General features: G+C 17.9%; 1 protein-coding gene across 4 annotated transcripts; it reads left to right on the top strand.

The window, feature by feature from the left end:
• Positions 1-857: 857 nt before the first annotated feature.
• LOC122719244 (CLK4-associating serine/arginine rich protein-like) lies at positions 858-14,578 on the top strand. 4 transcript variants are annotated; one of them, XM_043944902.1, is made up of 15 exons: positions 858-1,396; positions 5,182-5,288; positions 5,589-5,686; positions 7,066-7,241; positions 7,356-7,571; positions 7,646-7,821; positions 9,637-9,710; positions 9,840-10,178; positions 12,152-12,565; positions 12,645-12,755; positions 12,851-12,899; positions 13,621-13,684; positions 13,756-13,861; positions 13,946-14,206; positions 14,357-14,578. In XM_043944902.1, exons 2-15 carry the CDS (start codon positions 5,190-5,192, stop codon positions 14,373-14,375), a joined length of 2,202 nt encoding a protein of 733 aa, XP_043800837.1. In that variant the 5' UTR covers positions 858-1,396; positions 5,182-5,189; the 3' UTR covers positions 14,376-14,578. The 4 variants fall into 4 exon arrangements, with proteins under 4 accessions (XP_043800837.1, XP_043800838.1, XP_043800836.1 ...); XM_043944901.1 differs by lacking the exon at positions 858-1,396 and having other exon boundaries at positions 5,016-5,288; XM_043944903.1 differs by lacking the exons at positions 858-1,396; positions 14,357-14,578 and having other exon boundaries at positions 5,015-5,288; positions 13,936-14,064.
• The last annotated feature ends 578 nt before the right edge of the window (positions 14,579-15,156 follow it).

Raw genomic sequence — 15,156 nt, 5'->3', positions numbered from 1 at the left:
CTTTTTTGCATTCACTTTCCATTAAAATAGCATATTTTAACATCCATTTATTCATTTACTTACTTTTATTTTGTTTTATTATTTTGAAAGCTTTCTTCTATTGTCCATTTTTTTATTTATTTTTTATCATATAAAATTTTATTTACATATATACGTATATTTATATGTTATATGTACATATTTTTTTTACTATTTTCAATTTACTCTCATATTTTTTTTTTATTCTAATTTCTTAAAAAAAATTTATATTTCAGCGATTGGTATATTCATTGTTATCTTTTAAATCTGTAATAAAATAAAAATAATTTAACAATAACAATAACAAAAATAATCACAATAATAAATAAAAGGATAAATATTAGGATAAATTTAATTAAAGGATAAATTTTACATTACTTAAAAAAAAAACTTGTCCACAAATTTAACATATTATGAAGACCAAAATTATGATTAAACTTTATTTTATAATGTCAAAAATTGATAATTTTTTTTTATACTTTCTATATACTAATTTTTAACAAATAAAATCCAAATATATTAATTTTAAGTTTAGGAATCTATTAATTCAAAAATCTACTAAATCTACTTATTTCTTTATAAAATTATTGATTTTAAGTGTGTTAATGAATTGAATATTTTATAAATTGTTAAAATTTACTATATACTAAAATTTACCATATTAATTTATATATATTATACATATTTTATTTCTTTGATATATTTTATATTTCTTTGATATATATTATATCAATATTGAATCGATTCAATAAAAATATTAATTTAAAATTCATTACAGTAATCAATTTATTTATAATAATCATTGCTAATTATGTTGCTTATGGCCAGAAAAAATCTATCAATTCTTCAATTTTGAAGAATTATTACTATTTAATAGATTTAAATAATGATCATTACACGATTCCATTCATTGAACAAACTATAGATATAAATCAATATAGTATTCTAATAATTTGTCAAATAAAAAAGCATCAGTAGATTTCTTAAAACTATTTAAAATTAACATTTTTGAATTCTATAAATCAAAAAGTAGGAATAAGAAAAAGTTAATAATTTTATTCTCAAGTAAACTTTGATCAAAATTATTTTTTATTTTTTTTAGATAGAATTGTATTAAAAATTATGTTAATATAAGTAGAAAATAACGATTATGACGATTGTATAAGAAATATAAAAAAATTTTCCATCCTTTAATTCATTCATTTAATTCATGCCGAAAATATCGATATTAAAATATCGAATATGCACTTCGATTGTCTCTATATTCAGTCGTTGCTTCAAAAATGCCAAAAGAATATTCACTTCGATACAAATTACATCGCAATTTTCTTTGCTCATATATACTAAATATATTCATATAATTTGCTGATTTCTTAAAGTATGTATATTATGTGTTTAACTTATAGTAGAAAACTTTTCAATTAATAATTTTATAATGAATTTATGATAATAGCCTATGACTTATATTCGCAATTAAAATGGCGTAACATCTTAAACTTAGACCATATATACAGAACTGTGAATAATTATAAACTCACCCATATTTTTATAATTTTTATAAGAAAGAAACAAAGATAGAAAGTCTTATATACTTTCGAAATACCATACACACAAAAAAAAAAGAAAAAATTTATATCTAAAAAAAAAGAAGAATGTTCTTTAAAAATTACATTTTATGTAAAAATATAAATTCGATATGTAATTTTAATATTTTTATATTCTATTAATTTTTCTTTATTTTAATTATTTGTGATAAGCAATAAAAAAATACTAATAATCGATGTATTTAGATTATTTATTATTTCTTCTGTCATCTCTGTTTAAATAAATTATATTCATTTTTTAACTTTAGTAATGTAACTTTAGTAAGTTAGTAGTTTTTTTAACTTTAGTAATGTAGTAATTATTAATTTCTGTTTTTGATCATAAATTTATCTTGTCAGAATATAAAATTAAATATTAATTAGATATTAATAATGTTGAAATTAAAATTTAATGCTGGCATGATAATAAGTTTCAAATTCTTTAAATCACATTTTTATTAATATTCTATTGATAAGATATTTTAAAAAAATAATCTTCATATCTTTTATCAATATAATAAATGACAAGAAATAATTATATAATAATAATTGAATTAAATATGAATTTAAATTGAATATGAGTTGAGTTTAATATAAAATGTGAGAATATTCTAAGAAAGTAATTTTTGTTGAAATATTTAGAAAATATATCAGATATTTTTATGAAAACTAATATAATATAACTAATATAAACTAATATAATATAAAACTAATATAATAAAAACATCACATTGATATAAGACTAAAAATGTAGAAAAAATATATATACAGTATAGAGATTTTACAATCAGAAATGAAAAAAAATTTAATTCAATAAATCTGATACTTATAATAAATATTAGCATAATTTCAAGTTCAATCAAAATTAATAATCTAAAGAAATAAGGAAAAATCATATTCTAAAAATTTTTAATATTTAATTTTCCAAATGCTGTAATTGTTTATTTTCTTTATCTTTTATAAGGTTGATTTATACAAATTGATTCAACAATTGTATTTATTATAATAAAAAAAAATTATAATAAAATAATTATTATTTATTAATAATAAAATATAATGATGAGAGAAGAAAATCTAAATAACTCATTACAAATATTCCTGATTGCTTATTACAAAAAATCAAAAATAAAATAAAATAATAATAAAATAATAGAATAAAAATTAATAAAATACTAACATAAAAATATTAAAATATTAAATTATATATTGAGTTTATATTTTTTTCACAGTTTAAAGTACAATTTTAAGAAAATATTTTTTTTTCTCAGATTTATGAAAAAAAAAATTTTATTTTTTGTTTTCTCATTTTTCTTGTATATATTATGAAAATACATTTTTTAATCTTTGTTATCTTCTTGTGAAAATTATAAAAATATGGATGAATTTATAGTTATTTATAGTACTTATAATATAGTACTTTATAGAATTTATAGTACTTATAAACATGGCTTCAGATAAATGCATGAAGATAAAATCATCTATGTAACATCACATATGAGTAAAATAATGATCGAAAATTTTGTATACTTTCAAAACAATATATAAATATTTTTATATTTTTATTTATATATAATATGCAATTTAATTTTTAATTATTAATTGTTAAATTTGAAATATATATTTTATTTTATTTTAATATATACTTAATATTTGCTTTTTTTTTATAATTCTTTCTCATTTTTATTTTTATAACTTTATATAATTTTAATTATATAATATATTATTATTTTGTTATAACTAATTTTAGTTATAAACGATATTAGATCGTTTTTATAATATTATAATAAAATTATTATGTTATTTATTTTTAATCATTGATTGCAAAATAAAATAGTTTTAATAAATTTACTTCTTATATAAGATTTCAAGATATAAGGAGATAATACAAATCTTTAACATAATTATATGCTTTGGATGAAAAAAATTTTAAAGTAAACATAAAGCTTTTCAACAGGATAATGTTTTTGTTATTCTTTGTAATTCTTTATATAATATATTTACATAATTATTGATGATTATTAAAAAATTATTTAAAGAACATGAATTCTGATATGTAACTCATATGTAGCTGCTTGTAATGTTTGATGCAATATTTACTATTTTGAATTATTTTTTATGATATCACATTTTTTTCGCTATTTTGCTTTAATTTAACTCATGGATTTTTATACATAGGCCATATTTATAAATATATGGTTTAAGATCTCAAATATACAAACAATTAATATTATAAGTATTATAAATTTCGAATCAAAATTTGAAATGTTATAACTTAATTTTAAACAATATCTAAATTACATTAATATTTGTAAAATTTCAGGTTATGACTAAATAAAACAAACTGTCAAAGTAATAATAGACAAAAAAAGTATGCAAACTTATCCTTTATCCTTTTCCTCGTATTTAATCATTTCGCAAATATTAAGTTTGGATTTGGTTAGATTTTAATTTCAGTCCATCGTAAAGTATAAAAAAAAATATATAAAGTTCTAGTCTTTAATTCTTGTCATAGAATTCTTTAATTCTTTCACACTTGATAATGTATACATGTAGTATAGTATAGTATGTAATATAATTTATATAGTTATTAAATAATTAAATAAAAAATATATATTTTTTTTTTTGATAAAACAAATTTTAAATTTGAATATTATATTTTTTTTATAAAAGAATATTTTTCTATTATAATTAATAAAAAAAAAATTTTTTTTAAGAAATTAAAGAAATTTAGTTTTAAAAAGAAAGATAATTTAAATTTGACATTCATTGGTATTTTAACCAATCAAATTGATAGTAAAAATTCAATATAACATTATTTAATTCGCAAATTTGTATTCAAATAATTTTTGAACTATTTAATTAAGATAATCATTTTTAGATTCCATAATTAATTACCAAAATCTATAAAAACGCTAAAAAAGTTTAAAAATTTTAATATTTTTCTTTAAAATGTATCTAATAAAAATATATGAAAAATGTTTATAAACATATATTCTTATTTTAAATTTTATTTTATTATTAAATATATAATTATTATATTATTAATTATATTATTATTAAATATATATTTATTATTAAATATATAATATTTCAAATACTTTTCAATTAATAAGTTTATAATTATAATATAGTTTATATTATTTTATGAATTAATTCTTTTATATTTATTACAAATTTTATTAAAAATCAATTACTGTTGTTATTAAGATTTATATTTTTTAATCATAATCATTAAATATTTTTTTAAAAATATATAAATTTGATAAACATAAATAATAGTAATAGTTCTATATAATAGTTTTATATAAAGAAAGACAATATTAATAAGTGTAAATAAGTTTCAATTACAATGTATAATCTGCAATGTACATTATCAATGGAGTAACGTAAGATCATATTTTTTGGATTTGGAATAGCGCTTGTAAAATACAATATGTCTACCTCTCGAAAGAAGAGTTTGTTAATTAATCATTTTTTGAATTCCTTGTATAAAATTATTAATTACATGGAAATTCCATTTTAATTTAGTGATTTTTGAATTATTTGACATGTAAAATGAGTTTTTCCGTGAAAAAAACAGGTGGTAGAATGTGGCATGAAGCGCGAAAGCAGGAAAAAAAAATTCGTGGAATGCTAGTAGATTATCGTCGTAGAGCTGAACGTCGACGAGATTATTATGAAAAAATTGTAAGAAATTGATTAATGATTTTTACATAAATTTTAATAAATTACTGATTAATATTAAATTTATTTATAATTAAATTAAACTTTTTTTTTTAATTTTTAACCTAAATTCATTTCTAACTCATTCATTACAGTTTCTAAATTATTAATAATATATATATAAAATATAAATTAAGTAATTTCTAACTATATTTTATTTTTTCTTTTGTTATACATTATATATATATATATAAATTAACTACAAATGCATATTTTTTTCATTCTCTTATGTATTTTATTTTTATATATTTTTATTTTTTGTAGAAATCAGATCCTACACAATTTCTACAACTTCATGGAAGACCTTGCAAAATACATTTGGATCCAGCAATTGCTACAGCTGGTGATAGTCCTGCAAATATGTAAGTTAATATATAGTTAATAATATTAATATACAATTAGTAATATTAAATATAATATATAGAATATTAATATATTTATGGGACTTTAAATTGATTTTGAAAATCAAAACAAATACAAAAATTAATATATAAAGATATTGATTGTTTATTTATTTATTATTTATTAAATTATAAACTATTAACTATTTAAATTTATATTAAATAAAAAAAGACAGAGATAACGAGATAGGCTTATGAGATAGAACTATTTTATTCTATCTATATCTCATTTTATTTAATGTAATATAATTTTATCTAATATAAATTTCAATTGCTTATAATTTACTAAATAAATCTCCATTGATATTTTTGTATATTAACTTATGTTTATTTTGGCTTTTAGAATTAATCCTCTAAAAAATCCTATGAACATTTATATATATTATTAAGTCTACCTAATCATTATTCCTTCAATGATTCAAATATCGAAATTAACTTTATTTTTTTTTTTTATTTTTTTTATTTTTTTTTCTTTTTTAACATATGAATTCATTATTCATAAGTTATACACAAAAAAATATAAAACAATTATAGAAAAAAATTATTGATTTAAGAGATATTTTAATTTTAATATTGCAAAATAATATTAATATATTTATTTATTTTATTTTTTTAACAATATCTTTTTATTATCATTTCAAATCTGATTTTATTAAAAAATTTGTGGAATAAATTTTCATTTTATATTATTACTTTAGATATTTTTAAAATTTTTTTTAGAATAATTTCAGAACAAAAATGAAAAATATTGTTAATCAAGAATATATTGAATATTTAAAATTCAAATTCATTATTTTTATATTGTATGTTACAAATTTTATGAAATTATATATGAGAAATAATATTGTTAATAAATTCAAGACAATATAGTACTATATCATTTTATATTGTGTCATTTGAAAATGATAATTAATATATAAAAAAATAATATTTTTTATATTCATATATATTTAAATAATAGAATCTTGTGATATTTAGATATAGAATTTTGAAAATATATGTAATATTCAAATAAACTGTAAACCCAACAAAGATCAATATATTAATTTTAAAATAGATTCTATATATAATTTCATAGATAATAAAATTAAGTTAACTTGCATAATATTTATTGCAATATATTAAAATATTGAAAATTATAAATTATTTGAAAGACATTTTATGTATTAAAAATAAATATTGAATAATAATATAATTGAATATAAATTATGTTAAAAAATGAAATATTATAATAATAAAATAATAATGAAATATAAATAAAGTAAAAAATTATTTTATAATAATTTTAAAATTATTTTATATACAATTTTATATATATTATATATATATTACATTAATAGGATGCCATGGCAAGGAAATGAAGACAATCTTATTGATCGATTTGATGTTCGTGCTCACCTTGATTGGATACCAGAAGCGCCAGATTCTATTGATGTAGATATTGCTCTTACTAGTGAAGACAGACATATCAATTACGAACGTTACCGAATTATTGTTCAAAATGAATTTTTAGGAGGTAGAAAATTGCATTTATTTAAAACTTATGTTTTATTATTATTTTAAATTGTTTGTTTTTTTTATAATAATTTATTTTTTTTTAATTATTTTTTTTTAAAAATCTTCAATATAGTAACGGAAGAAAAATTTTTACATCAAATACATTTGGAAGAACAGTTCGGTTCATCAACAAAATTAGATGCTGCTAGAGATAAGAAAAAATCATGTAATAATGTAGCTATTGGATATAATTATGAAACAGAAGAACCAATATCTGAAACTGTAAAATCATTGGATATTGTTATATCTGATGAAAAAGCAGACGATGAAGATAGTGATATTGATTTAGGTAAAGTTATATTTTATAATTGTTGTATGCAGTATAATATAGTGTATAAGCATAAATTTAATTTTTCTTTTTAGATATTTGTGTAGATGTATCTCAAATAGAGCCATCACAAGCACATGAAATGAATTTAGTAGCTCAGAAATATGGGCTTTTGGGCGCTGATTATTTTAGTTTCTTAACACAAGATTTTGAAGAAGCTGAAACGTTAAGACAAGCACGTAAACAAGAAGAAGAAAAAGCTATGTATTCGGTAAAATATTTTATAATTTTGTATTTTATAAAATACTTATAATTATATTATATTATATATTATAATTATATTATATTATATATTATATAATTTATATTAATATATATATCATAATATAATTAATAATTTTGATGATCATATATTGATATATTATATATTAATTATGTATTGATATATATTATTGATATATTATATATTAATTATGTATACGGAATGGAATTTCTAACTTTATTATCTAAAATAGAAATAAGAAAAAAAATATCAAATCTTGCTAGCTACTATAGCTATTTTTTTTTTCTGATTGTTAGAACTAGATAGAGAAAAAATTCTCCATACTTATTTCATTTTCAATTGCAAATCTTAAAATTTTTTTTAAGACTATAAGATTATAATAGTAATATATATATATATTATAATAGTAAGATTAATTATTATAAATATACAATAAATATACAAGTATAAAAATTTTGTTTGCAACAAATTATTAAGAGTATAGATATATTATTATTATTATCACATTTAGTTCATATGCAAAATATGTAATAGTGATTAGAATACTCATAGCAAAAATCAATTGATTAAGAGAAAAAAATATAATTCCTGAAATCAAATAAGAAATTAGATGATCAAAAGTCAGTTGTCTACAGGAAAAAAATTTGACATCTCTAATTTAAAATATCTCATTTCTTTTAGTCAGTATTAAAATATTTTTTAGATAAATTAAATGATTTAAAGGGAACCAATTATTAATTTTCTTGCAAATAGATACGTACATAAAGGACATATGAAAGTCAATTTTATTTTTTAAATGGAATTATATATTAATATACTAATGTATTTGATATAGTATTTTATTCCTTATAGTAAGAAAGTATCAATTTATTTTCAACAAAAATTAATAACTAATAAATATTTTTTTAAATTTTATAAGAGTTATATAAAAGCAATATTTATCTATTCAAAAAAATATTTAGTTTAATTTAAATAAAATAACTCACATTAAAATATTTTCATATTTTTGAAAGTTATAATATATCAATAATTATCGAATTTGATTTGATATAAACTATAAAATTACAAAATTAAATATAATAGCATTTAAAAAAGATAATCTTTTTTATTTAAAAAATTTTTTTTAAATTATTTTAAATTTTCAAATAATTTATAACTACTTGAAAACTGATTAAATTCTATTTAAAAAAGATTTTTTTTCATATTATTATAATGATAATTATGTAGATATTCTCTATAAAGTGAATTAAGAAAATATACACATAAAATATATAACATAAAATTAAAATAAATATTAAACATAAAAGAAAAAATAGAAGAAAAAAAATTAAAATTGAAAACAAAAAAAAAAAATATTCTAGTGTAATATTTAATACTTTTAAGATATTCATATAAGTAATTAATTCATATGAGTTTTAAATAAATATTATTAAAAATATGGCAATTATTTAAATAATAAAAAAAATAATTAAAAAAAAATTATATTTATCATATTTAAAAAAAAAATAGGCAATTTCTTCTATTTCCAAAATTTATTAAAATTTTTTTTAATATATATAAATATTTAATTTTTTATCATTTAATTTTAAAATAAATCATATCAATGTTTATAATTGAGAAAAGAATTTATAAAACTCATCTTATTTATTCTATACTATATATATATATATATATATATATATGATAATATATGATAGTATATATATTCATAATTATATAATATATATATTATATAATTTTATATAATATATAATAATTTCAATTAAATACATATTTTCATACATATAATATTACATTTTACAGGGTAGAAGATCACGTAGAGAAAGACGAGCATTTAGAGAAAAGAAAATGATTGGTCGAGTTATGAGTCCACCTAGGTATAGTTACTTTTATATTATATTGAAAAAATACATTCACTTAATCAACTATTAATAAGTAAATAAATAATATGTCCATATTTTAATTAAATGTAAAATATTTATAATAATTTGTTTTATCTTTATTAGTTATGCAGCAAGAGAAAGTCCTGAATACAATCCTTATAGAAAATCATCATCTAAGTCTCGCTCGAGATCTATTTCACCTGTAAACACTGGTCAAATAACTTACATTACTAGTTTTGGTGGTGAAGAAGAAACTTATGGAAGTTCGTCTCATGTTACTTCTTCTAATTCAAAAAAAGTTAATTATTCTCATCTTAGACATAGAAGATCAGACAGTCCAGCATTAAATGAGCGAACAGTTAATAGAAAACTTTCAAAATCAAGATCTAGAAGTTGCTCTCGATCTATTAAATCTAAATCATACAGAAATCGTGATAGAAAACGTAGTACATCAAGATCAAGGTAAGTTTATTATATTAATATGCATGTATATATAATTATACAAAATATTAATATATTCACTATTGAAAAATTATAAAAATATGAATTACGTTTTATTTGTTAAATTATAAACAATTTAAATTTATATTGTATGAAGCAAAATAGAGCTAGAATGAGATTTTATCTCTATTATTTTATCTCCATCTCATTTTAAGTAACACAATTTTTAATTGCTTACAATTTAATTAAATTTCAATTAATATTATATAACTTTTGTGTTTGTTTTGACTTCTACAATTTAAAGATTTCATGAATATATATTAATTTTCTATGTATAAATATTACATAGATATTTATATTATGGATGTAATTTATTAATTAATCATAATTAAAGCATTATTACATTTATTAAACAATATAATATATATAAAAAATGTACATTAAATATATTTTCTAAAATTTAAAAAAAAAATTAAAAAAGAATTTTTTTCATTATTTATATAAATTTTCATTATTTATATAAATATGAATAAAAATAAATAGCAGAAATGGCTATAATTTATTTGAAGATTATGACATTTTATGATTTGAGAATGTAAATTTATTTGTTTTTTAAATATCATAATCATAGCTAATTTTTTATGGAGTTAAAAAATATTTTATATGCAATAAAATACTAATTATATTTTAAATATGATTTCAAATATTGCAAACAAAAAATTGGAAGCATTGTATAAGATATGCTACAGTAGTACATATTTAATTTTTGAAATTGATTCTAGTGTAATGATGTACAAAAATTACTTAAAATATAAATTAAAATATAAAAAATATAAATTTTAAATAAAAATAAAAATTATTATAAATTTTCTACTCAAGATAAAGTCTTCTTTTTTCATAAATTATTAATATTCAATAAATTTACAATATATATTTTATAATAAAAAATTTATTAATTTTAAATACATGATACAAATTTTATAAATTTTTAACAATTTTCATATAATAAAAATTTATTTGAAATATCAAATGTTATAAAAAGATAAAATATAAATTATAAAAAATCATTGATAATTGATTTACAAAAATCTTTTTAAATAATAGTAGAATTAATAACAGAATATTCTAAAAAATTTGTAAAATATAGTGATCTTACATTTATGTATTTCATATTTTTATAAATAATGCAAATATTTTGTTTTTTTTATATTTTTTTAAAAACTTTAAAAAATATATATTAATTAATAAATATAATTACATAATATTTTAATAAACTAAATAATTAAAATTATTATATAATTATATTTATTAATTAATATATACTTTTAGTTTTTTTAGTTTTATTATTTAGTTATTTACAAATATTTTCTACTGTACACACATATTTCATGTATATATATATTTATTCATATATTCATGTATAAATATATTTATGTTTGTACAAAATTTGATCAAAAAAATTTCAAGTTCAAATTTTTATTTATTTAAAAAAAATATTTATTCGTTGATATAATATTGTATTTATATGTGACACATATACATTAATATATTTTGAAATTTTCAAAATACTTCTAAAATGCATTTTTTGGTATAATCTTTATTAATATAAGAAATTATCTCTTCATTCGCAGAACATGGTCTTTTCATTTTTGAAAATAGGAAAGAATCGCAAATGGCTATATACGACAAATACGGAAGCTGATTATTACAATGTTATTTTTTTTATAAATATTATTGTAATCATGCGATTGTATTATAAAAATGTCGAAAAATAAATCGTATAAAAGAAATAAAAAGCAAACTTGTCAAAAGAATATGAAATAAAAAAATGCATTTCAAAAGTATTTTAATAATTTAAAGTATTTAACATATTTGGGAACTACTTTGAAAGAGATTATTTAATATTAACAAATAAATAATATTTTTAGAAATAAATAAAAATTGGCTTCGAGCTTTTTAATCTCGAAAATATATTATATATAAATTCAATTTAGATCAAGAAGAACACGTTCAAGGCATAGAAAAAATACAAGATCAAGAACAAGAAGTCGTTCAAAACGATCACGAACTCGAAGTGAATCCAGATCTCGATATAGAAGTTTTACTAGATCTCGCTCACGTACTATTTCAAGATCAAAAACGAGGTCTAGATCTCACTCACGTCCAAAAAGATCTAGAAGTTCATGTTCGAGCAGTATATCCAGATCGAGATCAAAATCAAGATCTAAATCGCATAACAGGAGTCATTCTAGAGATAGTTATCGTCGAAGACATTATTCTCCATCAAAGTCAGTATCTAAATCTCGATCCAGAACAAAATCTCAGTCTAGATCTAGATCAAGATCAAGAAGTCAGTCCAGATGCAAACGATCTCATAGTATCGAAAATAAAATGCCAGCACTGCCAAGGTATTATATATATTTCACTAAACATGAATTCTTTATTATATTTATTTTTTTAATAATGATTTTAAATAATATTTTTTAGATATTATGGCCGACGTGGAAAATCATCAAGTTTGGAATTAGAATTATCAGATAATGAAGAAAAAATTCCTACACCAACACCAAAACCAACGGTTACTAATACCATGAGCATGTAAATTTGTATTATATTAATATTAATTATCATATATTATTTTATGATTTTAAAATCAATTTTTAATACTTTCTCAACTTTTATTCATATTTTAGGAACAAGCCAAAAGCAGGGTTAAGTACAAATTCTGGTGGCGGACACAAAGTCAGTAAGAACCATAACGCTTACTTAGTCACTTAAAGCACAGAGAATAAATGACAGTATATACTCTTTATATAATTATTCTCTAAAGAAGAACTTTAACAAATGCTACTTGTTTTCATTCTGTTGTATAATATATATGATACAATTATATTATTGATATTTTACATTTAAAAATTTATTTCAATTTTTTCTATTTAATAGTAAAAAGTCAAAAAAAATTTAAATTTTGTAAATTTTAAAATATAAGGTAATTTTCATTTTACTTATGAATTTAATATTATTTTATTTATAATTTCATCTTAAAGTAATAGATATTAAATAATTGTAAATTATTTAATTATATTGTAACAATTTATAATTTTTATAAAATTTTTCTTACTGTTATTATATTATCAGAATGAAAACATCAAATATTTTAATTATAATTCGATATATTTGTTTTGTAGACATAGTAACATGAAAAAATTTTGCAGTGTAGGATATATTTAATATTAATTTTATTATGTAATTGTATAATAAATTTTTTAAGATTTTAATATAAATTTTATTATATAATATGAAATTAAAATTATAGAATGTACAAACATATGTTAATAAGATATATGCATATAACAAATATGTTTAAATATCATAAAATTTATATTAAAATTTTAAAAATATTTTTTACTTTTAATCAAATTTTTATGATTGAAAACAGACTTTTAAGAGTTAAATTTTTCAGTCACTGAAAATCACACCTCAAGAACGACTTAAGAAAAAAATGCAAGCTTTATTAAATAGGCAATGTAAATAAAATTCATAATTTTTAAATAAATTTATATATTGATATAATATTAAAATTACATTTACATTTTAGATAAAGCTGATAAAAAAGCAGAGCAACTTAGAATTGAAAAAATGGAACAGCAAAGACAAGATAGAGAGGATGAAATTAGAGAGATGTCTTTGAAGTTACGTAGAAAGTATGCTATTATTCTTATTCTATATATATATATATATATTTTTTTTTTAGTTCTGTATTGTCATTATTATCTAGTTATTTATAGACAAAGAGAAAGAAGACATCGTTATGAAGGTCATAGTTCTGACTCGCATTCCTCCATATCACGTACACCAAGTCCTGGCCGTAGTCCGCGAGTTATACGTCGAGAAAGAAAAGAAAGAGATATGAGGAATTTTGAAAACGATCGTGAACGAGAAAGAGACAGAGAACGAGATAAACGCGATGATCGTGAAAAGTTTAGAACTGAATCTCGTAGAAGATACAGAGATTCACCACTTCGTTCTTTGAGTCCAAGAAATAGCCGGTAAAATTGCAAATAATATTATAATATTTATTATAATATAATAATATTATTATATTATAATATTTATTATAATATAATAATATTATTATATTTATTATATTCAAATTAAGAAAATTCTATGAAACTTTTCGTTATTATCTATTCTTTTAGAGGCCTAGTCGATTATTGACAAGAAAATATGCAGTTCTTCCATTTGGTGGATTTAAAATTTTATTAAAAACTTCCTGTATTGCATTCCTTCCATAAAATACTCTAAGAAATGCGATAAAGAAAGATATAATATTTTATGCTCATAATTTACAATTATTCTTCACTATTGATTAATATTGTTTAATCTTATATCATAAGAAAGTAAAGCCAGTTGTTTATTTACCTCTCATTATTATTATTCAATATAAACTTTGTGTCTTATAACTATATGTGATCGTCTAATTCTAAATAAGATTAAATAGTAATGTAAATAAAATTATATTTCAATGAAATAGTATTTTTATTTACGCATTTAATTTTCAAAAAAAGATATTTACAATTTGTTGAATATATCATTTATTATAATTAATTTATAAAACATTTTATTAAAGTATTTTATAAATATTTCTCAACATATAAAATTAATTGTTTTCAATTTCAAAAAACATAATTGTAATACATATATTTCTTTTTATTATATAATAATTATTTTTTTATAAGTATAATAAATTCATTATTAATGCTAAAGAGAGAATGTTGTGTGTGTGTGTGCGTGCGTGTGTGCGCGCGCGCGTGTAATTGTGTGCTATAATGATATAACTTAAAATTTATAGATTTGAAGTTATTAACACAGAAAAATTATGTGCTATAATGATATAACTTAAAATTTATAAATTTGAAGTTATTAATACAGAAAAATTATTCTCACTTTTTATTGATAGAATTTTAAATGAATTTAATGTTTTCATATATTCTTTCTT

Source organism: Apis laboriosa, unplaced genomic scaffold, assembly GCF_014066325.1.
Source record: "Apis laboriosa isolate Shangri-la unplaced genomic scaffold, ASM1406632v1 scaffold71_cov137, whole genome shotgun sequence".
Taxonomy (NCBI): domain Eukaryota; kingdom Metazoa; phylum Arthropoda; class Insecta; order Hymenoptera; family Apidae; genus Apis; species Apis laboriosa.
This window is presented reverse-complemented; position numbering and strand designations above follow the sequence as displayed.

What these genes read in the sequence shown, in the direction of transcription:
- LOC122719244 (XM_043944901.1), top strand. Translation starts at nt 5,157, where the DNA reads ATGAGTTTTTCCGTGAAAAAAACAGGTGGTAGAATGTGGCATGAAGCG. An exon ending in AAAATGCCAGCACTGCCAAG is followed by an intron (nt 12,566 to 12,644) that starts GTATTATATATA and finishes AATATTTTTTAG; the next exon opens with ATATTATGGCCGACGTGGAA. An exon ending in ATTCTGGTGGCGGACACAAA is followed by an intron (nt 12,900 to 13,620) that starts GTCAGTAAGAAC and finishes TAAATTTTTCAG; the next exon opens with TCACTGAAAATCACACCTCA.